The sequence below is a fragment of the Sus scrofa genome, chromosome X, assembly GCF_000003025.6.
Source record: "Sus scrofa isolate TJ Tabasco breed Duroc chromosome X, Sscrofa11.1, whole genome shotgun sequence".
In the NCBI taxonomy this organism is placed as follows: Eukaryota; Metazoa; Chordata; class Mammalia; order Artiodactyla; family Suidae; genus Sus; species Sus scrofa.
The window spans coordinates 50282910-50308347 of NC_010461.5; the positions used below are offsets into that span (position 1 = coordinate 50282910).

General features: G+C 42.9%; 1 protein-coding gene across 11 annotated transcripts in view; it reads right to left on the reverse strand.

The window, feature by feature from the left end:
- Window positions 1-25438, reverse strand: part of ARHGEF9 (Cdc42 guanine nucleotide exchange factor 9) — a 418109-nt gene that overhangs the window by 122998 nt on the left and 269673 nt on the right. For 2 of the 11 annotated variants that reach the window (XM_013990911.2, XM_005657811.3), the window contains exon 1: window positions 19858-20708. The exons of 5 other annotated variants lie outside the window; for them this stretch is intronic. Coding sequence is in view for 4 of the 6 variants with exons in the window: in XM_013990907.2 (XP_013846361.1) it covers window positions 19851-19859 (9 nt within the window). In the remaining 2 variants the exon portion in view is untranslated. Of the gene's footprint in view, window positions 1-19846; window positions 20710-25438 lie in introns of those variants that run through there. 4 more of the 11 variants (XM_013990907.2, XM_013990906.2, XM_013990908.2 and 1 more) reach the window with 4 other exon arrangements.

Sequence of the window (25438 nt, forward strand, 5' to 3'; positions counted from 1 at the left end):
AATGGATGATTTGAAAGGTAAGCCTAGATGCAAGTCAGGCTCAGCAAGAGTAAGAGAGACCACCTGATCTAGAGGCCAGTACATCACAAGCCAACTCACACCTGTCAGCCTTTTAAAAGCTTTGGAAACCTAGACAAGCATCTTAAGGTCTGAAGCGATCCAGGACATTTTCTCATTCATTACAGGCTAGTGACAAGGGATAACACCTTTCTGCCTTTCTGGACCTCTCCCAAAAGAAGTTACAAAGTGATCTCAGATGTAATGGCGACCAAACATAAGAAGCAAGGGAAGTTGCTTGTTTAGTCTAGACCTTAGCAGTGGACTCTTCTGGTATGAAACTCTGGCCACCAGCTCAACTTAATGGGGCCAGGACTTTCTCAAGTGAGATCCAGCTACTTCCCCAAAGTTCATGATGTTAAGAGTTTGGTTGTGTTGGAGGAGTAAGTCCTATAGAGAAAACGTAGCCAAATGGGCCAAGGATTGCACAGATCAGAGAAGTATTTTTAGAATACCACCCACGATACTCTTGGCTGGAGAAGTTTCCCACACCAGAATAGCTCCCAATATGATAAGCATCAGCTTATATCTTCAAAACATCTTGGAAACAGTAGTAATTTTCAAGTTGGATTTGGGGGCAACACACAGGCGCCTCTGATTCATTACACCAGATTCTCAATTTGTGCTCCATAGACCTTCCGCTCAGAATTGCCCCAACGTTTTCAGTAGGCAGCCCAAGTGATTCTGAATCATATATACTGAGCCCAAGTGTCTTTTTAACTTTCTAGAGCTAGAGCTTGAAGTATAAGAATTTCCTTTTACTCTACTGGACCATTCAGAAGAAACCAAAATCTCTGAAACCCTGTCTCCTGTCTTCTCCTTCTTGTGTCGGCTTCCAGGCAAGCTAAGGAATTACAAGTGGTTTATCTAGGAAGATTTTCCCAGTCTGCCTTGAGAAGCTATCTTTACCTGTATCCCCACTCCCACTTCCACCCTGACTTTCAGTACTGAGGCCCCCAATGACCCTAATGGAAAATCCTTTCCTGAGTCCTGGAGCATCTCTCTACATTACAATCTCTTAGCAATTTCCTAGAGCTCTGTTCAATCTACCCAAGTCAGTTTCCAATATTCTAGGAGAAAAATTATTAGGAAAAGAAAAATTGACTCAGAAGTTCCCGCTGTGGCATAGTGAGTTAATGATCTGGCCTGTCTCTGTGGAGGCACTGGTTCAATCCCTAGCCTAGTGCAGTGGGATAAGGATTCACCGTTACTGCAACTGTAGCATAGGTTGTAGCTCCGGCTCAGATTTGATCCCTGGCCTGGGAACTTCCATATGCCACAGGGGTGACCAGAAAAAAAAAAGAGATAAAAAATAAAATAAAATAAATTGACTCAGCAATGCTCTCTCCATGAGCTGAGTCAGAAGTATGTCAGCCCAAGACGGAAGTTACCCTGACTTCTACCTGTCTCTTGAATCAGACTATGTTCTATCACCAAAATATTCCTGCTCTGAGCATCATGCCTTTCTTGGACTTGCTGAGGGTACTAAGTTCCAGGCACCCAGTGGGGTCTCTTTTTGCTTTTATAACTTTAAAGATGACCATGGGAAGTGTAGTGGATGGGCAGGGGGCTCAAACAGCCCAAATCCCTGAGGTGACCAAGACCTATCTTGGACTCTGCACCTGGGTTCTTGAGTTTCTCTACATAATTCCACTGGGACCAGCTCTGGAAGCCTTAACTTTTTCTGGCCTGTAACTTGAAGGCCAGCCTTGGGGTTCCCTCCAAGGGGTGGGGGTGGGGCTTCTCTAGGTTTACAAAAGGGTAGGAGGAGGGGGCTAGAACTACATGAAGAATCTGTCCTCCGTGCCTCCCACATGCATAACTCTATACTCATCAACACCACAGCCAGAGGGTGGGTGGGCAAGGCAGAGAGAAGAAAAGAAAGTAATTTTTTTATCCATTTGACAGATGTCGCGTTAAAATCTTGTGGGGGAAGGAGGATTGTAGGTGGGGGGAGGAGCGGAGGAGGAGATAGGTTGGAACTAATGGTTCTAATGTTGTCTTAAATGTGACCATCTGCTCTAAGGTGCTAAGAACAGGAACAGCATTTAGTAAGGCGCACTGTGACCTTCTCCTATATCTGGAGAAGGGACAGGAAAAATGAATATATTTCAATCGACTTAAACCACCTTGAAGTCTACTGAGCCTGCCCACCCAAGGACATAGGCTTGCAGAGACTGTAGCCTTGGCAGGCAATTCCAAAGAGAGTATAATATTCTCCTGGGGGTCCCTAAAGCCCAAAAGGGGAATCTGCATTTATTTATTTATTTATTTGATTTTTAAGGCTGCAACCATGGCATATGGAGGTTCCCAGGCTAGCTGCTGGCCTATGCCACAGCCACAGCAACATGGGATCCAAGCTGCATCTGTGACCTACACCACAGCTCACGGCAACGCTGGATCCTTAACTCACTGAGCAAGGCCAGGGATCGAACCTGCAACCTCGGATTTGTTTCCACTGCACCACAACGGGAACTCTGGAATTTGCATTTAAACAGCCCATCAGAAAGTGAAAGATGGTTTCTAGTGGCTTACTGGTTTCCCTCTGCTCTTTGGCTCCCTGAAAGAGAAAAGGCATTGGCCAAGGCACTTAGCAGCATTTCTGGTCCTTGTCAGCAGTGTTTCCTGATAGTGGTCATGTTTCTCCTGACAAAGTCCAGAACAGTCGGAGGTTTCCAAAAGACATGGTGTGTGGTAGATGAACAGGAGTGGTCATCGAGCATTCACTAGTGATTAGGCCCCAGGGGACTCAAACTGGCTGAGCTGGCTTCCCTCAGACTGTGTTGTTAAAGACTTCAGAAAGAGGTATGCAACATCTAAACGTAGGCTGCCAGGGGGGAAACAAGAGAAGAGAAGTCAGACCCACCCCCAGGACCCAGGAAGGAGAGCATTAGGTCTGTGTCTGCAGGAAAAGTTGTTGTGTTTGTAACAAAAGAATTTCAAGGAGTTCCCATCGTGGCACAGTGGTTAAGGAATCCGACTAGGAACCATGAGGTGGTGGGTTCGGTCCCTGCCCTTGCTCAGTGGGTTAACGATCCGGCGTTGCCGTGAGCTGTGGTGTAGGTCGCAGACGCGGCTCAGATCCTGCGTTGCTGTGCCTTTGGCATAGGCTGGTGGCTACAGCTCCGATTCGACCCCTAGCCTGGGAACCTCCATATGCCGAGGGAGCGGCCCAAAGAAATAGCAAAAAAAAAAAAAAAAAAAAAAAAAAAGAATTTCAAGTAGATCAGCTAGGCTTATATAAGAGAGCATCTGCCTGTCTAGACTAGGTGAAGGAGGTGGGGGTGGAGAAAGAAGGGACCTAGGACAGGTGACTGAGGGACAAAGCATCCAGTAAGATGCCAGTGCTTAAACCTACTCTTTTTGACTCTGTCTTGGGCTCAAAATCATGAAAGAGTGGATTATTATACTCAGAGAAGGCCAAGATTGGATACTCCCTAGAATCTTTAGTCTAGCTCAGTCCAATATTTTGCACATAAGAAAACTGAGGCTCTAGTGAGGAGAAGTTGCCTAAATGTGTCAAGCTAGTCAGTAGGAGATTCAAGCTTAGAAACCAAATCTACAGTCTTTCAGGATAGTTGTCAATTGCTTTGGTTAAAAATTGTTAATTGGTTTAAAAAATAAACACCTACCCCAGTATCTAAATACTACTAATGGGAGTTCCTGTTGTGGATCAGTGGGTTACAAACACAACTAGTATCCATGGGGATGCAGGTTTGATCCTTGGCCTCGCTCAGTTGGTTAAGGATCCAGCATTGCCATGAGCTGTAGGTTGGCAGCTGAGGCTCCGATTTAACCCCTAGTCTGGTAACTTCCATATGCTGCATGTGCAGCCCTAAGAAGCAAAATAATAAAATAAACTCAAACAATTTTAAAATATAAATACTACTAATGTAGTATGTGTTTTATAAAAAAATTTCCTCAAAAATGTAAATTTAAACAAATTTAACAATTTAGTATATAAAGAACCTCTAATATTTTATCTCTGAGGTTCATTTTGGAGAGCACTGTTTTAGACATTTTCTGGTGCTCTTTCCTATTTTATTCAGATGTTACCCCCTGAATACCACAATCAGCACCTGTATCACCCTCCTCTGAGTGACCCAAACAAATCTGACCCACTCTGGAAATAAAGAGAAGGCTAAGTGGAGATACTTCAGAATCTTCCCACCATCTTTGCTAAGGAATCCCAAATGCAAATTTACACTAAAATGCAAATAATAATGAATAAACAATAGGATGGGAAGAATGGGCTCCAGGCCTGGCTTAGTTACTGACTTGCAGTATTGACCATAAGGAGATATAGATTCACCCTGAGCCAGCTGTACTAGGTTATCTCAAATGGAAAGTTGGGGTTGTCTTTGACAGATGCTGTTGCCTTGCTTCTAAAAGCAGGTTTTGACAAGTTGGACTGAGAGAAGTTGAAGAAGACATGGAAACAAGGAAGTGAGAAGAGGAATGAGGTGGAATAAGAAAGATCAGAAGACAAAACTTGACCATTTCAAATTTTTGCCATGGGCTACCTCCACCCAGAACAGAATCCAAGTACAGGGATGGGCTTTGGGTTCGCTGCCTTAAGAAAGGATAAGGCCTTATCCACCCAGTTCAGGCCATTGGGTTCAAGCCACCCAAAGTAGCTTTAAGAAAAGATTAAGCAATGCCCCTACCATGTGATTAATACATTATAGTATTTAAGTTGCTTTCATATTCATTTCATATTCATAAGCTCACTGGACCTTTCTAGCAACTCTGAGAGGTAAGGAGAGTAGGGATCAGACCTTACATTTTAAAGAAAAGGCTTGGACAAAGGAAGTCACTAAGGTAGCCAGGGAGCAGAGGACAAAAGAGAACCCAAATCTTCTGACTCACAGTCAAGTATTTTTGTCCTAACAATAAAGGGCCAATATTTACTGAGTACTTACTATGTGTCAGAGACAAATCTGTTTTTACATATACTAATTATTTGATCTCCATTTTAAAAATGGCAAGACCAAGGTTCAGAGAGATGAAATGACTGCTGAATGTCACACAGGCCAGAACCAAAAAGCAGGTAGTTTTACTCTAGAATCACTGTTCTTAACCTCTGCTCTCCACAGCATATCCTCACACTCTATAGGATCTCAGAAGTTCTGAGGTACAGCAAGGTATAGAACAGTGCATATATTACCATAAAAAGAAAAAAATGAATATATTTATATATGCTTATATATCCATAGAACATTTCTCTGGAAGACCAGTGGCTGAAGGGGAAGCCAAGTGGCTGGAGGGCAGGGCTGGAGTGAGACTTTTCACTGTTTACTCTCTTATACCTTTTGAATTTTGAACCATGTGAATGTATTTCCTTTTATAAAATAAAATCCTTTTAAAAATGAGGTATGTTGGGTCAAGAGAGTGGAAGAAACTGTATGGATGATTCTTGGCAGGGCTTAGGTGACTAACCCTTCCCTATCCACCCCTCTGGCTTCTCAAACTTGAAGAACAGAAGGTGTCTCTCTCCTTTGTTTCTTCCAGTTTCTTCATCCCCAACATCAGTTGTCCAATCCCCCAGAAGGGCCAATACTATAGTCATTCTACAGGTCTTAGCAGTACAAGTGAAAATAGCAACAGAGTTAGGTTCTTACAGCCAATCTGTAAGTTATAGGAAAATAATGTATCAGTGGCAGGATAGATGACAAAAGATACAAAAGACCTTCTCCAGGGCTTAGCGCCCAAGGCCTGAACTCCACAGATTCTTCCACCTCCTTCCTCTCATTACTTTACCTCAATGTGCCTACCCACTCTTCTCCTGGGGTAAAAAAGCAAAAGTAAACAACTTAGAAAGGCTCCAGTAAATCTGGCCTAGCTTGTAAGTCTGGGTCATACAAGGAAGAGTATACTAAGGGAGAAAAAAGCCTAGCTGGGTTTCCACATCAAGACCAGATGGGAGTCAGCCCAGATGGTCTCAAGGGACTCTCCCAGCTTTGGTTCTTGAATTTCTACTATCTTATCCCTCAAGAGTTTGAAAAATACTCCACAGATCAAAGCCCTTAAACATTATTTCTTCAGATAGTTTCGGCCCAAACCCTTAGGCAGGTCAGCCACACAGGGGTTCTGTACCCAGGAAGCTATGAAGAGGTGGGGATGGAAAAGGTAGAGCAAGTGCCTTCAGGGATCCTGCTGAAGTGGCTTAAATGGGCAGCACAATTCCCTCTCACAACAGCTCAGCATCTTCTCCAACGCTTCACTGCTTCCAACATGCAGGAGACGAGTGGGACGTGAGTTGCTGTGGAAGGGATGATGTGTCAGTCAGTGTGCCTCTCATGGGCAAGCAGGAAACTGCTGGGCCCCAGAGTGGGCCCCCCCACCCCCCGTGTTGGAAAAAAAATCTAAATTTTAAAGATATATTAATTTAAGTTGCTACTGGCAGATTCCCTTAGCATTGGAATTCATTGGCTGGTAGCTTGGGGCTATAGCAAGAACACTAGAGTCTGAAGGCACGGCTTCTAGACCTGAATCCACCACTATGCAATCTGGTTTCCTCAGTCTGGTCCCTCCTTTCTCTGATTCTCAGTATCCCCATTTGCAAAATGGAGACAAGACTAGCTTTAAAAAAGGGTAAGGAGGAGTCAAGAAATAAAGTAAAGACAAGCTCCTGGATCACCTCCACCTACCTGTAATTACAACCTGGATTAACAATCACAAGGGACTTTTCACATCCTTTCTTATCAGGAATTCTTACACTCCATGATCCTAAAACTTTAGAGTTAAGCCCATTTTATAGACCAGAAAACCGAGACTCAGAGGAATTTTCCCACAATTTATGGGGTGAAGAGAAATCTGAACTTGTGCTGAGTCTAGTTCCTGACCCACCCCCTTCAACAACGCAGGTAAAATGGTCCTAAGCACAATACTGAGAATAAGGCTCTTTTTCAAGGTCACAACTGGCATTCTAGGCTACTTCCTCTGGCAGGTGGCAGGTGGCAGGTGTAGGCTATCTGCTTGCTTTTTCTAGTTTAAGAAGACCCTGTTCTTGATGCTCCCCACTTTCCCTACCTAGGGTTTCTGAGGAATCAGAACTCTATGACCACTTAAATGTTGAAAAACCTGTGTTTTGCACAAGGATTGACCTAGCACTGAAAAGCATTTGTATGTGGGGGGGTGACCCCATCATGACACTGACTGACCTGACTCCATGAGGTTGCCTTTCCCTGGCCCCCTCTTTGACCTTTTCTTTCTACCACTACTCTGCTGTCAGGCCCAGCTGTTGACAGGCATCAAGACCAGATTAGGGATGGAGGAGGTACAGCTTTGTGGATGTAGAAGGTACACCTGCAAAGCATTTCTCAGCTGTGAGCCTGAGCCTTGCTAGCATCTAGGGGGTCAATACTGGTGATTTTACCTGTAGACCAAATGAGACCCAAACAGAGGAAGGGAACCTGAGACACATCTTAAGTGGCAGAACAGTGACTCAAATTTGTGTTTTTTGATATCAAGTCCAAAGCTCAGAAAACAGGCATGAAGCTGTCACAGTCAACAGTAATCCACTGGGGCCCAAAGGCTTCAAGACAGACCTAGCACACTCTGGCCACCTGTCTTGCTGCTTCCCAATCTGTCATGCAGACTCAGTCTAGGGCCTCCCTTACAGTTCCTGCCTTTGGTACCAAGGGCCTGAAGGCCTCCCCAGGATACCCTGACCTGGTTTCTAGCTTGAGAAATTCTAAAAATAGCAGGTCCTCATTAGTGGGGCCAGATGGCCCAAGCTGCTGTGCCTAGGGGCAGGGTTGTGGTCATTAAGGATGTGGCTACTCTCTCCATCCATCACTGACCCAGGAGAAGCTGAGCCTCTGCCCCCCCCCCCTTTATGCATCCTACTACTTTTTCTCACACTCTCCTACTCACTATTTAGATATACTTACTCTGGGAGTTACCATTGTAGCGCAGCGGTAATGAATCCAACTTAAGGATGTGTGTTCAATCCCTGGCCTCGTTCAGTAGGTTAAGGATCCAGCATTACCATGAGCTATGGTATAGGCCACAGACACGGCTCAGATCATAGGCACTTTTCCCAAGAGGCTTAACTACCACTCCATTTATCCAAGGGGCCTCAAAAATATGAGGCCTAGCAGCCAAGAGCTGAACAGAGAGACAATGATCAAGTACCAACTTTGAGACTTTGGGCAAATCCTTGCCTCTCCCCAGACCTCAGTTTATCAAGCAGTACTGTAAGGGAGTGGGTTTATGGGTTCTTCCTCATTCTCATCCAGTGGCCTTCTCAGTTTAAGCACCATAGGCTAGCTCTGGTCCCTTCCATCACTACAACTAACACTACCACCACCACAAAAAGCCAGTTCGCATATATGTGCATGTGGATTAGCACCTAAAGATATCTTGTTATAGCTAGGCCCCCTCTAGCCCTAGGCGAGCTACTGGTTGCCTCCCTATATTTGTCATTCCACACTCATTCTTCCAGTGTGCTGAGCTATTTGGAGTAAAAGGGATAAAGGGATAAAATCCTAAAGGCATACAATCTTCACCAAAGCTCAAAGTGAGATGAGGTCTATCTAAAGCATTCTTCCCATCCTCTGGGATGACTGTGAGAACTAGTGATGATAATAAGCCAGCTTTTAGGCTCAAGGCATGACCAGATAAATCTACAAAGAGAAAACCTCCAAGCAGGACATAAAAGGCCATAGGAGCCATCTAAGGGCATACTTCTGCATTAGGCAAGGCCTCTCATACACTCCTGGATAATATAAAGGTGGAATTACCACAGGTCAAATAGATGTATCTGAGTTTCCAATCAGTAGTTAAGTGCCAACCTAGCCAGAGTTATATTGTGACATCTGCCTAGTTTTTCTGCTATCTTAACTAACTTTTATAATAAGACCTAAAAAGAAGAAAAGCGCAGAAGGTATCTTTAGAATGAACTCCATACCCGAGGCCATGTGTATGGGTGGGTTGATAACAGCTAACTGTATGTGCTATGCTCTTCTAGTACACAACTGCTTTTAAGAGGAAACACTGATAGTTTCAATGTCCTTAGCTATAAAATGGAGAGGAAAATCCTGGTCTTGCTCACCTTACAGAGTTGTGAGAAAAAAGACAAGAATATGGCAGGAATAGAAGACTATACAATAGTCCTTATCTTCTTGCACTGTCCCTGGAGCAATGAGAATTTTCCAAACAAAATGATACATATAAAGGTGAAAATTGTAGATTTGTTCTAAGTAGGTCATTTGTTAAGAGCATGCAATTTCTAACAGCTCTTATTTATATCATGAAAAACCAGTAATACTCATCACAAATCCTAGCCAAGGACCTGGGGGCGAAGAATTGTTTTTTAATTGCCAAGTGCCTAGGTGATTCTTGCTTGATGGACTTGAGAAGGCACTAAATAAAAACACAATTAACTATGGTTTTCTTCAAGTGCCTCTTTTATTTTTGCAGGAGATAAGTGAGAGAGAAAGCTAGTTTGTTATTCATAGCACCATGTGTGGCCAGGTGGTGAGGTGGATGGAACTGGGGGTAAAACAAAAGAAAGCTTCTTATAAAGAAAAAAAAAATCCCAACTTCATACCAATGACCCAAGACAATGGCAGGTCATAAGGATCCTATCTTTCCAAAGAAGGAAAACCAAAGAGTCCTCCATGTTGTAATGGAAACAAACGAGGCACAAAGAAAGACAATGTGATTTCTTCAAGGTCACCCAGTGACTAAGTTCATATTTGCAGATTCATGTGTAAGACTTTCATTACCAAAATCTTTACATAGAGACTACCATGTGTCAGGCCCCTCCACTACAGCAGTCACCCAGAGATTTTAGCCTCTGAAAGTTATCAAGGATTGTTACTCCCAATCAACAGAAAAGCAAACCAATTCAGAGAGGTTAAGTGACTTCCCAAGGTCACAGAGCTAAAAAAAAAAAAAAAAAAAAAAAAAAAGACAAACAACTAGTTCAGTGATTCTTTGCTTTCTGTCACACCATACAAGTTTCCCTTACCATCTCTGAAAGACAGGAGCAGCTTGCAAGTCTCATGGGTCCAGGAACTCATAACCTTGCAAGGCAATGCTCTAGTTCCACTTCTGCTTCATAGTATGTACTATGTTTCCTTGGGCAAGTCCTTTTTCATTCTGAGCCTAGTTCCCCAGCTTCTACAGTGAGGGAATTATACTCAAGACAGTTGTAACGCCCCTTTTTCTAGAAGATACAGCTATCTGAAATGACTTTAAATGGCACTTGAGCCCAGAGCTTGAGCCCAGATCAGGCACTGTATGACAATATATCCTTGAGCCTTGTTTTTTCTCATCTGTAAAATGCAGGTAATCCCTGTTTTATTTTCTTCACAGGCCTACAGAGAATATCAAGTGAGACAATATACAAAACCCACTGAAGAACTTAAGACAATGTTCAACAAGAGTCATGAATCAAGCAAGCACCCACTAGCACCAGTTGCTTTTCTCTAAATCCAAGCAGAGAAATTATATAAGCATGTTCTGTCCAATTAACCTTCCTGAGCCCCCCTCTGCAGTTCAATCTGGATTTTCAAAACAAGCACCTTAGCTGGCTCCAAAGTACAAAAGAAATTAATAAATATCTCCATTCTCTTTAGGCCCTAAATACAAAGCAGTCTCACCATTTTGTCTCTGTTCTAAGACTTCTCACCATGCCAGGCATATCAAAGCCTCTCTGAGGGAAGCCTGGCTCCCCCATGCCTCTTTCCCAATGCCAAAGCACCCACTGCCCAGCCCTCCTGCCAACCAGCAAGGTTCAGAGAGGGAGGAGGAAGGAAGAGAGTGGGCAGAGGAGAGGCTGTGGGAGGTACAGCTAAAAGTAGATGCTGCCTTTAGGCACCACATTCTGAGGGGGTGGGGGTGGGCTCTTAGTACATCCTTCCTGCAGCCAGCTGGGCATGGGGGTTCATCCTTCCCCTCCTGTAATGAAGGCAGGCAGGCGGAGAGATGAAAGCTGCCAGAACCATTCCCAAGCTGGCTATGGATGCACAGAACTGACCTCCTCTGGGCCTCGAGGGTGGATGGCCAGGCAGCAGTGTTGCATCCAGGGCTCCTTGCCTCGGGAGAATTAATGCAGTCTGTAGGAGATTCTGTGCTCCCCCACCACCTCTTCCAACTGCCTGCCACCCTAAGGGCTCTGACAGGCCTGTTCCTCTTTAGAAGGTTATATAATACTCTTGTTCTCCCAGCCTTTCTGGCAACTGTTTCCAACCAAACCTGAGAGAGCATTCAGGTCTCTGATACAGCCAAAGGAGTAATGAGCCAGAACCCTATAGCAGAGGTAGCATGTTACAGGGGGAAGGGCCTGATTTGAGGACTCAGGATCTCAGACTCATCACTGCAACCTTGGACAAGTCCCTTTCCCCTTTAGTGCCTTAATTTTCTCATTTGTAAACAGAAAGGGGAGAGGCACACAGATCTCCAAAGAACTCTAATATCTGCCCCTATGTGATTCTCTCTGTGCGTCCCGGCCACTTAAATGAAAGACACCCCCCAACACACACACCTCTTCCATCTAGGGTTGCCCTAACTTCCAAGGAGTCCGGTTAGGCTGGTCAGAGCCATCTCCACTCTCCTAATACCAACTGCCCTAATTAGTAAGCTCTGTACTGGCAAGACAGTTGCTCTGTCCTCCACTTCTGTCACAGGCCCATTTTAGACTAGTTATGCTTTTTCATGTTTTGTACAGATGCTTCTGGCTCAAATTTTATTTGAGAACACAATTCTTCTACTAAATCTACTTCTCATTTTAGTACCATGGAAACTGAAGCCTAGTGGGGAAGGGCTTTGCTCAAATTCAGGCATCAAGGTAGGTACAGAGCCACAGCTTGTTCTTAGGGGTCCCAAGGCCATTTCTACCATATTATTTTCTCCTACTGAAGGTCTGCCTCCATATTCTGTCCTGCTGTCATACATGCACAACCTTCTTCTCTACCACAACTCTCATCTTCGGTGCTCAAAGACCAAATGTCCAGTTCTCGTCTGGGGCCTGAAACTAGTACAGAGAGTGATGAGGGCAAGAAAGAACTGACCTCAGACACATCCCTCTCTTAACCTTTCCTTTTCCTCCAGCTTGTCCCTTTGTTCATTTCTTCAAAGTTCTCTCCTGAGTTCTGCTCTACGTCAGTGGTAGTTTTTCAATTCTCAGAGTCATGACTACATTCTGACCACAGAATCTACTATGCAGGCTACAGTGGAAGAACTACAAGGACCTGTTTTCAAGAGGCCTGGGTACTATCCCAGGAACTACCACTCCATGAAAGTGTGATGTTGAGTAAGTCACTCAATCTCCCCATGTCTCAGTTTCCTCAACTACCTCTAGGTTTTGGGAGAAAGTCAATGAAATAACTAGGAAACTTTGTTTTAATTCTTAGCAGTAGTAGTGTTAATTAAATGAATGGCTACTTAACATAATGCAGAAAGGGGCTCTGTGGTGTCAGAGCAGCCATTCCCTTGTCCCCAGGCTTTCCTAGATCTATGAGGCTGGTATTTTACCTACAACAGGTAATTCTCAATTATCCATGTAACATATCTCTTTAATGAATGCTAAATCCCAAACTAGCATCCCCCTACCACTTAATTCACTGTAGGGCTCCCTTCCCCACTGGCAGCCAGTGTGTGCTCAGTGGATACAACCTATAGTTCAGTTGTCCTAGAAGAAACCTAAGCTAAATGTAATTAGGAAGGCAAGTCTATTACCTCCCAAAATCACCCTGTGCATTCCAAACCTGTTAAAAGAGATCTTTGGATTACCTGCTGGTTTTAAATAATAATATTCTTAATCATTTTGATCATTAGTATTAAACCCAAAGTAAGCACAGATCACTAGAGGTGGAAGATATCTGTGATGCTATCTAATCCACCTGCCTTTATTTTGCAGATGAGGAAATCAAATTTCATAGAGGAATGGTAATTTGAACAAGGTCACCCCATCAAATGAACAGAATCTTCTTTAATATTATAGAAAAGGCATAAGAACTAAGTTATTTTCTTTTTCCTAAAGGGTTCAAACCATCTCACCACTGATAATTTAAAATCCAAATAGGTCCTCAGACTGCTCACTGTCTAGGGTTGAGTCCTCTTTTTTAGAGTGGGCACAAGCCCCTAAAATTTGTCAAGGCCCCCACAATCCTAGAATAAAATCTCACCATCTGTGAAGCTTGCCTATTTATGTGTGCAATAAGCCAGATTCAGGCTGAGCTGACATTTCCTTTGAACATAACAGTCATTCTCATCCCTGGCTGAACATTCCTGTCACCTCAGGGAGTTTTTTTTAAAATATTGATGCCAGGGCCTCACCATGACCAACTTAATCAGCTCTCCCCCAGAGATTCTAGGAATTGTTGTTAGTCTTATTAACTCCCCAGGTGATTCCAATGTGTAGCCAGGGCTGAGGACCAACTTATTACTGGAAACACCTTCAGCCAAACAAGAGAAACACACACAAAGAGTTTCCTAAACTGTTTGAAAACCAAATATATTCTTTTAAAGCTAAATCTATGATGTCCTGCTTTTCCAAATGGGGAAAAATAAAACAGTACACAAAATCCATGTTGTGGCACTGACCCTCAGGCAAATTCTGGACTCAATTAGGAAACATACGGTTTATGAATATTGAAAGAAAATAGAGAACACTGGAGCCTGCAATAGGATTTACCAGGAGTAAGATGCCAAGTTACTCATACTCTTTTTTCTGATGAGGTCACTGGCTTGGCAGATGATTCCCATGAAACTAGCATACATCTTGATGTCCACAAAGCATAAAACAAAACCATGATGCCAAGTTATCCCCATTAACATGAAGATAGGATAGATGATGGTAGTGCCCAATGTATTCTGCACTGGTTGACCAGAAACAAAAGTTAACTGGTTCCTACTCCAAGAGGGGACTCTGGTGAATTGCCAGAGGAGCTAGCATTAACTCCATTATATGGGACATTTATTTGAATTGACAACTTGGATGATACTTATTCAGTTTTCAAATGATGTGATGCAAGAAAACACCACTAATCTGTTTCAAGGCATTAAGGAAAAAAAAAAAAGTTCAGTGTCCCACAAAAGCTAGAATAGGCCAACCAAAGAAAATAAAGTTTAACCGATGCAGTGATAGAACTGCTAATTTTTGGAACAAAACAAACTTTTAAAAAACCCATAAAAAGTGGAGTAATGGGCCAACCAAACAAAATAAAATTTAATGAGTTTGGCTCAAAAGGCCAATTTCACAAGAGCACAGATGACTGGACTAGACACCAAAGCCTTTGAGCCTACAGCACAAAAGGCTCTTAACTCTGGCTGCTTCATGTTTGAATCATCTCATGAGCCTTAAATTTAATTTAAAAAAAAAAAAAAAAAAGCTGCCTAGGACCTACCCTGCTCCAATTACGTCAGAATCCCTCAGAGTGAAAACTTGACATGGGCATTTAAATACTCCCAAACTGATCTGTATGTTTACTGAGGATTGAGAACCAGTAGAAGACTGCAATATTAGGTATTTCACAGAGAGATCAAAATCCCTTTGTACTCGATGCTCAGGTGGCACCTGGAGGAGCATGATCAGTTCTGAGCATCACATTTATATATATATATATATACATATGTGTGTGTGTTGGTGTGTGTGTGTGTGTTTTAAAAGGAAAGACAATCGTATGAAAACTGCATTTCCTTCAAAACATTCTGTATTTTAGGCTTCACCAGTTCACACGGGTTTTCTCCTTGAAGATCCCAAATACTGAGTTTTCATAAGACTAAACAGGACTCTTTAATGTATGCGCAAGATTAAAAGGCAGCATTTTATTTATTTAATTTTTTCTTTTGCAGCCATACCTGCAGTATATGGAAGTTCCTAGGTCAGGGATCAAATTCAAGCCATAGCTGAGACCTGGACTTTTAACCCACTGCACAGAACCAGGGTTCAAACCTGAGTGTAAGCAGTGAGCCAATGCAGAGACAATGCTGGGTCCTCAGCCCTCTGCACTATAGCAGGAACTCCAGCATTTTATTGAATAAAGAATTTTGTGCAAAATTGTTATACAAATGAAAAGTATGCAAAAGCACCAAAAATGTAAGCAAGAAGCTGAAGCTAGTATAACTTTGGGGGTGACACACTCCTCCCCCTCCACCTGGCTCCATTCAGCTTCACATTAGCTGGGTATAATCAATTCCCTCTCTCCTTCTCCATTTGAAAGGTAGACCCACTCTCATCCCACCAATCTCTCTGGCCCTCACTTTTCTCACCTATAAAACCGGTAACAATCATCCCTATCCACTTCACAAGGCTGATATTGTGCTCAAAATTAGAATGGATGTGAAATTGCTTTATAAACACTATAGGCCTATGCTCTGACAAGGGATTATTGGCATTGCCTTTACTGGGCTGTTTCCTGAATCTTCTCATCCCACCCCCAAGTCCTTCCTTGTTCTAGTTTTTCTGCTTTGTATCTTGGTGCCACAATCAGGCACCATGAACCAAATACTCTTAAGAGCTAGAACCACCTAATGACAGGAGACACTCTGAGTAAACATAAGAAGAGTTAAGCTTTGATCACGGATTCCTAGAAAGCTAGACTTGGTTGGCCTAAACAAGTTGAAGAGCTAGAGAATCTAAGATTCCCCACCTCCATCCTACTCCACTCCTTGGGGCAAAGCTACCGGGAATGAATCCAGATGCTCTGTGGGAGGTCTCCTGAGAAGGCAGTTATTTTAGGAGAATAGGCTCAATTTCCAATCATGTCATTGTCCAGAGCAAGCACTCCACAAGCCAAAGAGAGCAGAGGCCAAGATGGCAGACAGAGGCTAGAAAGAGGACATGCTTTGGCAGCATCCCTGTAACTGCCAAAGCGTGTCTGCTAATCACAGCCAAGCACTCTCAGTCTGGGCCTCACCACAGGGAAGAAGAGCACCTCATCCTCAAGCTCACTGGGATCCCTCAGGTCCCTAGCAATATAATCATACACGCACAAGTGGATGAGAAAATCTGAGACAAGGCCCAAGCTCTGTTCACCAAACTCACAATCAAGCTGGCCTCCCCAATTTGCCCAGCCTTCTGTCAGAAACTATTCAAGGACCAACAATATAGAAACAAAGAAACAAAAAATTCCACACTGCAGCTGTACTGGGCAGGATTCTCTAGCCACAAACAAAATTGGGGCACAGTACATCAGCAGATGTTACAGATTCTGACAGAGGCTATCTCAATGTGGGGGTGGGGGAAGCACTGCTGTTTGTTCCTACCACATTATCCCTTTACCTCCTCCCTGCATCAGCCAAAAGTCAGGGTGGAAAACAATAAATTTCAAGGCCTGCAGACCTCCTCGCACTAAAGTTTCGCTGTGAAATGGCTCATTTGATCTTTAGGAGAAGCCAGTAACTAGAAAGGGATTTGAACCCAGGAGCCTTCCAATAAATACTCCCATGACTGTGATGAAGTTAGGCTCTGTGTGTCTTCTGTGGATGTGTTTTCTAGGCATTTGCAGGCAATGAGGATCTTGCTCTTCCTTTGTCCTCTTCCCAAAAACATCTCTTCAAGTTCTGCTTGCCAGCCCCCTTTCTCCAGAGATATTGGTGCCTGGACCTTTAAAGTGTGGGCTCTGGGGCTCAGCAAGAGCTGAGTGACGCAGGGGTTGCTAGGATACTGGTTAAGGACATTTTCTTGAACCCTCTAGTGGGGAGCTGGGAGCCAAGATTCCTGAGCTGATAGCAAAAAAGTTATCCTCTACAAAGGAGTCAGCTAGGAGGAAAGGGAACAAGGAATTTTGGCAAGAAAAGTTGGGACAAATCAGAAAGGAAAAGCCCTCTTCTCTTCCTTCTAACCTACCTACAGCAGGGATAGGAGAGAAGAGGGGACTGTATCAGGAGAGGGAGGAAAGGGTTAGAAGGGGGAAGATAAAGACAAGAAGCAAGCAAGGAAAAAAAATGCAAAATGCAGAGGGTTCTATCCTTCTCAGCTGCATTTTTCATTTTCTCCCACTCTTTTCTCTTTTTGCATACCCTCACGAGTCTGAAGGAGAAATGCCAAACCTTTAGGATTCACACAAGTAAAAGGTCACACTGCCAACTTTGCTTCTCTACTATCTAAATTCCCTTTTAGCTGGTCTAAGGTGGTCTGCCATCTGGCTAACAACATCCACTTATTTGACTAGAGATGAGTTAATCTGAAAAATGTTTATCCATTTCACCAATTAAAATACTGATGGGCTCTTTCAAACCCTCCCTTTAGTCTGAGGGTATGGGGGAATAGGCTGAGAACCAGTATGGGAGACACTCATCCTTCCAAGCATCAGTCAAATCCTTATAGGCCCTAGCACAAGGAGGCCTTTCAGAACTGTGAAACTCAATACATGCCTTGCTATTTCTTCTCATTGCTAGCACAACCAATCCCCATCCACATTCAGGAGTGTGAACCCTACCCCCCACATGGAAGGATGTGCACACAAACTGAGGGACATACTGTCACACACCCCACACACATACATTCCCAAAGGCTTTCTGCTAAGGGTCTGTCAGGCACCCAGAGGTGAAGGCTATGGCATTTCCTGATATTACTTTGTCATAAACCTGGCTCTAACCTTAAAGAACTTTTCCCCTTAGAGAAAAAAAGCATTCTATTGTTGTACTATAGGTTTCTTTCCACAAAACTAGGTAAAAAATCTCTTAGGTAAAACTTTAAGTTTTTCCAGATACCAGCAACCAGATTATCTCCTTCCTCCATATTCCCATCACCCCTTGATTAACATTTAACTTGTCTTTTCACTTGCTTTTCAGTTCATCAGCCTCTAATTTCAAGTGTCTATGGACATTCAAAGAATCCAAGAACCTAGTCCAACCATCCCCAAATACCAATGTTACCTGGAATCCCAAACTTACTGAACAGGAAAAAAAATTCCTCAATGTCAAACTGAACAGATAGACCTAGGTTTGTAGCTGCCAGCCTTTCTTCACTCTCCAACACTGTCTCAAAACAAAGTGCCCAGCCAAAATATCAGCTTACTTTGGACAATACTGTTGGAGCAAATGTGGGGTAGTGGGGGAGGGGGATGGGGACTCAACTAGATTCTCTTTGCAAAAAAAAAAAGTTTTTATTTCAATCCAGGGCCCCCCCACAAAGAAACCAAAGAGTAAATAATAAGAATCAATGCCATCAAACTTCCCAGATCATGCTTACACCATGGTACCAACCAAATAAAAAAATCAACTTCTCACTCATACAGAGCTATCAAGAGCACACCTTGATGCACAAAACCTCTTCTAATGCCATAAAATAATACCCTTTGGGTTCTGAGGTCAGCAAAATTTCAAGAGCCCCCTTCACAGGCCCTCTTCCTTCATAATCATTTCCAAAGAGAAAAGAACAACAGGACATGGAACTTGAGAGCACAATGCCAGCAGATATGCACATCACTCATGAACAGCCGCCCACATGGGTGCCGGGGGGAACATGTGTATGTGAACATGTGTGCCCTGATTCACCGCTACACGAGACAGAAATGCCACTATTTAAAGTCAGGTAAGCAACAGAATGAGGAAGACCTGCCTACATCAGCAGGGAGGAGGAGGGAGAAAACAAGTCTTATGTACGTACACTGGCTTCAGAGGCATTTTTTTTACCTGGCTTTGCCAAGAGCTTTCTCAGGGGAAGCAGAAATATAAAAATAACAACAACAGCAACAATAGCAATAATAACAGCAACCACCACCACTATTACCTGATACAGACATGCAAATAAATAATCAAACTGGAATGTTGCTTCTAGCTCCTGTTTTCCAGAGCTCTCATCCCATTCCATCCAGACTTTATTGGGGGGGGAGGGGGTACCCAAAGCTCAATTTAGCATGATACATACTTTCTTTTTATTCATGGAAACCTTTCAATTAGAGAGACCATTGCTCTTAAAGAACAAACAAAGGAGTAAACAAAAAGCATCAATTTCAATTTCTCATTAGCACTGGTAAGTTCTATTTAAAATGTACTTCAAGGAATATCTTTGCAAATGGAATCACCCCAAAGACTCATATCCAAATACATTGAGAAGTAGGTAGAGAAGTGGCTTTTGTTGTTTTTTAGAGAACATGCAGAGAAAATCCCCAAATGGAAATTCACAGGTACAATCTTTGTAAAAAAGAACTCAAAACAGTTACTGTCAACGTCTTCTCTTGCCAATTCATAAAGATCAGAGAACACTTTTATGCTTCATTCTATAATTCCAAAGAAACTGACATTTAATGATTTAAGAAATGTTTTAAAGGTGACTTCTTTCCAAATTGGAAACTGTAAACCCTGGACAGCAAATTAAGATTCAAAGGACACAGTCACCAACTGCCAGCACAACACACCCCACCACATCACTTCCCAGATTTTCCCTTCTCATTAGAGACTGAAGAATCATTTTCCCTAAATTCATTCCTTCTATCATTTTTTTCTCTAAACATCCAGTACAGCACTGTTTTCCCTATGATGCCAAAAATTCATCATGCTCTTCCCACAACCCCCCCCCCTTGCCCCAAACAAACCCAAACGCATTTCGGATGGCAAGAGAGGCATTCTGACTAAAATTCCATGATGGAATTTAAAGGTAGTTTTCGAGAAGTTAAGTTGACAAAACACCACAAACAGCAAAGCCATTGTATAAGGACACAGAGCTTGCTTCAGGAACGTCACATAGATGGAGAATGCACACACAAATATGCACACGCAAATCAAACGCATTTCTTATCAACAATTTTACTCAAGCAATAAGCAAATACACTCACAGGCATACTTGAAAGACAAGACATAACAAAAGATTTAGGGAGAGATAATATACCAACGTCATACATATCACAGCGAGGCCATGTTGAAGCTCAAAACGTTTTCCCCCCTGAGTAAGAAAGCTTGTTCTTTCTCTCCCTCTCTTTCCCTGTCTCTGTCTGTCTCTCTTGATTTTGTTTTTCCCTGGAGGTTCTCGGGATGAAATCAAAGCGAGAGTTCGAAACAGCTCAGGTGGCCGGACTCCATTCAGCGCGTTCCCAGGAAAAACATGAGTATGACATTTACAAGCAGGAGGACTACAATCACGGCAAAAACGACTACAGTTTGCACATCCAGGGTCATGGTGCAATGCAGAACACTGTAGTGTTCCAGATGGGGGGCCGGCAGATTGGGAGATGTCAGTCTCTGTTCTGTCAGACTGTCCATACAGCCACCATGCTAGAAAGGAGAGGAGGAAGTCGGGTGGTTAGGGAAGGGCTGGGTTTGGCGCCCGAGTTTGGTTCGGGAAGGGGGGGAGGGGGGATGGGGTCAGAGGTGTTTGCTTCCCCCCTTCTCAGGACTGAGCTGATCTTTCTTCCCTAGCTGAGAAATCTTAGCTTGCGCTGAAGTCGGCAGAGTCCAGCATTCTCTCTCGGGCGCCACAGAAAAGGCAAAATCCTGGCTTTCAAAGGCAAAGGCGGGAGGAACCAGAGCGAGGTTCTCCAGCGCCTGCTCAGTATGTCTGTCCGGGGGTGCGTCCGTCCGCCTGCCTTGGCTACCGGTCAGTCTCGGTCTCCCCTACTCCCTCTAAGTCTCTCGCTTTCCTACGGTTGCTCTGTTCGCTGGGCTCCCGGCTGCCAGCCACTCTTTCTATCCCTGCCGCTGGCTCTCTTCCTCTCCTCTCCCCAGCCCCCAGGCAGAAGACTGCGTTTTTATTCACCGATCGACTGCCGGCGCCTGCGTGAGGCGCAGCCAAGGTGATGACAGGTTCACCCGCCAATAGTAGGTGCCGTAAAGGCGCGTTTACTCTCCGGGGGGCAGGACTTGAGCTGGCGTGCTACCCGTGGCGGCCAATCGGAGAACCCAAATGTTTCCCCAGCATGCCCGCCCCATCTCACCCAGCGGGAGCCCTTGGCTGACAGTTCTGGCGTGGGGGTGGTGAGCTTGTAGTGGGTGGGTTGAGGGGGATGTGAAGAGAAAGGAGAGGAAGGAAAGGACTGGGAAAGGAGGGTGGACTGACGGAGCCAGAGGGGAACTGGCTTGGCAGGGAGGGAGGAAGGAACGAGGAGGAAGACCATGAGAAGCAGCGAGAAAAGAGAAAGATGGGAAGGAGAAAGAAAAAATAGGGGATACAATGAAGAAAGAGAAGGGTGGGGGAAAGAAGGGAAAAGGATGGGGAGGAGAGAAAAGGAATGGGTGGAAAAAAGGGATTCTTTGCAATCACTTTGGCGCCTGGGCCAAGGAGGAAGCAAAGATGACTTAGGCCACTGTCTAAGTATTTATAGGCCACTCACAATTAGCTATACAAGTTCAACAAATCAATGCTGAGTACAGAACCACAAGAGCGCTCTACAAATTATCCAAAATCCAATTCTATTTGTCTTTCTCTAATATCTCTGAACTTGCAGGTCAGATTTCCTTTCCCACTCCCGGTTTCTTTAGACTATGACAGGTTGCAGTCTTCTAGTATGCTGGGTACTAGGAAGAGAAGATATATTTGCATTGGAAAAGCTTCCACAAAACTTGCAATCTGCCTGAAATCACTGTACTCTTCTGTGTTTGTGACCTGGTATCTAGAACTTGGGAAAAGCCCTGGCCTAGAGACAGGAAATTTTCAGGTTTACTCCCAGCCCTACCTCAAACTTGCTGTATGACTTTTGAGCAACTCCTTTCCCCTCTATGGGCCTCTATCTCCCTTCTGCCACATAAGGACTTAGACCCATCTGAGAATTCAGTGAAACCTTTGAATCCTCACCTTAGAAAAATATATACAGCTCCTGGGCCCTCGAAAGTCCAGGATTAATTTATACAGAAGATTTCTAAGGGCCCTTCTTATTCTTACATTCTAGGACTATAAAAATGAACAGATAGATACTGGTGGAGAAGAGCAAGAAACTAGATTATCCAGGGATAGAACAAATTAAGTTCTGGAATTCCTAGCATACTCTAGACTCTAAGAGAAATGAGAATTACTGTATTCTCTAGAAATCTTTGATTCTATCATAGTCATCCGTTTTAAATACATGACTGGAAATTCTGAATGAATGCAGGTCATAATCAAAATGGCCTCTAGCTTCACAGGATAGACTATTACCCAAAGAAATGCCCACTTTAAAAGTTTTGGCTCATCACATAATGCATGAATGATATGTGCCAAAATAACAAAATGCCCTGAATCAGATCAAGCTTCTAGAGGCAGCTATCAATATATAGGACAAATAGAAGTCAGAAAAACATAGTAAATTTCAAAACAGGGTACAGACTGTAAAAAACTATAGGACCAACAACCTAGTTATTTAGCAAACGAGTAGGGAGAAAAAATAGTGATTAATTCAGATGAAACTTGTATATGCATGCATACACACATTTGTGACATCAGACAAATGGAAATTGGAACAGACTGAATATTTCATAATATTAAGGAATCACTAGTAACTGTTTTAAGTGTGACAATATATTGTGGCCAAGTTTATCAAAAAGGGGGGAATAGGGGTAAAACTTTTGGGCTTGGATTTGGCAATGTTTTTTTAGATATGACATGAAAAGCACAAGCAGCAAAAGAAAAAAATAGATAAATTGGACTTAATCAACATTAAAAAAAACCCTTTGTGCTTCAAAAGACACTATCAACAATATGCAAAGAGAACTCACAAGTGGAAGAAAATATTTGCAAATTATATATCTGGTAAGGAACTTGTATCTAGAATAAACGAAAAGCTCTTACAACTCAGTTCTAAAAAGAAATTCCATTTAAAAATTGTCAAAGGGTCTGAGTAACATTTCTCCAAAGAAATGGTCGATAAGCACATGAGAAGATGCTCAACACATTAGTCAGCAGGAAAATGCAAATGAAATGCAAATTAAGGGTTTTTCCTATAGCATGTTTGTAATGAGACACCACTTTACACATGCTAGGATGGCTACAAGCAAAAAACTAGATAATACCAAGTACTGGGGAGGATGTGGTAAAATCAGAACCTTCATAACACTGCTGGTGGGGATGTAAAATGATGAAGCCACTTTGGCAAAGTTTGGCAGTTCCTCAAAAAGTTAAACATGGACTCACCATTCAACCCAACAATTCCACTCCTAGGTATATATTTAAGAGAGATGAAAACATGCCCACACAAAAACATGTACAGGAACATTAATAACAGCATTATTCATAACAGTCAAAAGATGGAAAGACTTCAAATATCCATCATTTGGTGAATGGATAAACAAGATATGGTATATCCATACAATGGAATATTATTGCACCATAAAAAGGACCAAAGTACTGTTATATGCTAAAACATTTATGAACTTTAAAAATATGCTAACTGAAAGAAGCCAGACACAAAATAATTTTATGTGATTTCATTATATGAAATATCCATACAGTTAAGATAAATACTGTTCAATGAAGCTTTTTTTCATTTACATATAAATGTGCTAGGTTGTGATGTAAAATATATTTCTTACAGTAGGCAATGGTAAAAATAGTTTGAAAACCACTCTTCTAGATTATGTTAAGACAGATACTGGTGATCAGAACAGTACCATAAGATATACAACTAGGATCTTTTTCCTTGCCTTTGATAGTGCAATCTTATCTTTTCCCTGCATCACTATCTATTGACCCTTCAACCCACTGCAGCCTGGCTTTCAACCCCATCATCCCACAAGAAACTGGAACTTCTCTTGAATATAAACAAATGACCAACTTGTTGCTAAATATCATGGCCAACTTCCCATTTTTACATAAATATTTATTTATTTTTGCTTTTTAGGGCCACACCCATGGCATATGGAAGTTCCCATGCAAGGGGTTGAATTGGAGCTACACTACAACCACAGCAACATGGAATCCGATCTGTGTCTGTGAAATACACCACAGCTCACAGCAACGCTGGATCCCGAACCCACTGAGTGAGGCCAGGGATGGAATCCACATCCTCATGGATACTAGTCAGATTCATTTCTCCTGAGCTACAATGGAACTCCCCTTTTCTTCTTCTTGATTCCTCCTTCCTAAAATGCTGCCTTTGTCTTGGGGACACCATCCACAGAACCTATTATATTATCTTTACTTCCTGCTTGGGTTCTTTTTCATCCAGTTGTTAAGGCCTTGATTTCTCATGGTTCTTCTAATCTCTGCCTCCTCCTTTTGTTTCCTCATTCTATACTTGTATTGAAAGATGGATCTATCTATTCCCAAGGCTTTAACTACCTATCATTATATTACACACTAAGGTATCTCCTTTCAACAAAGATACAGGACACCAGTGGAGAAACAAAACAGATATAGGCCCTTGCCTACGGGGAGCTTACAACTCTCTGCTGCTAACCCCCAAGTAGCTCTCTTGATTCCAGAGATGAATCTTCAACTACTTTCTGAATATCTTCCCCTGAATATCTTATAAGAACCTCAAACTTGATAAGTACAAAATTGAAGTCACTGTCTCCCACCCCTGCCAACTTCCTCCTTCCCCTGAGATTCCTGTCCCTTAGGAATATTACACAGAGAACTAGCTTAAAACCAAGGAAATATCCTTAAGTCTTGCCTCCACCTCACCTTCCTATTAGCCAACCAGTTACCAAGACTTAGTTATTCTCTTCCACCTCAAGGAATGGTGTCCTTCCTTTCTCTCCCTGGTGATGGCACTGTGTTCTCTTCTGCTGCCCTCTATCCCTAATTCAGCCTCTACTCTCCTAGCCAAATTATCTCTTTTAAGAGCAGTTCTGCTCTTATCAATTCTATGGCGGGTACTATATATTGATTGCTGAGGATCCATGCCACTTTCCTTTTAGCCTACATTCCGATATTGTTGAAAGGCTGAAAACAAAAAGCCACAACAACAACAAGAATCTGTCATTTCTCAGACTCATTTGTATCCGATGTTCTGGATGTGATTGATTTCTGCCGATTATATGCATATGGATAATATTTGGAAGAAAGTGATAATGAAGAAGCCATGATTCTGGCGGCAAACAGAGAGGTGGAGGTTTTAGGGCTTTATACAGCCATGTTACCATTCCATAGGCCCCAGTGTCTGGTCACTGGCTTTGTGCATTTGTGCAAACAGGGAATGAGACTTTCTAAAAAAATTTTACTTATTTTTTGCTACTGAGGATCTGGCAAGCAAACTGGTACTCTAGTCAACAGTTAAGGCAGTGCCAGATTCCTGATTCCCTAGATCACAAATCAGGTAGAGGGTTCCCAAAGATCCTGATGCATCACCTTCCTGCTTGTAGCAGAGAAAACAGCTCCCCTAGTGTTCTGGGAGTAATTCCTGATGGCCCAGCCTAAAGCTTGCCCCTTCAGCCCTACTACCAATTTTGGAAGCATCAGATTTTCTATATTAAAACTCTGCTGAAAAGTAATTAGAGCAATTTAACTTCTATAATTGAACCCTGAGTTATATAGCCTCTCTGTTTAGAGGAGTTCTGTGGTTCCCCACAGCCT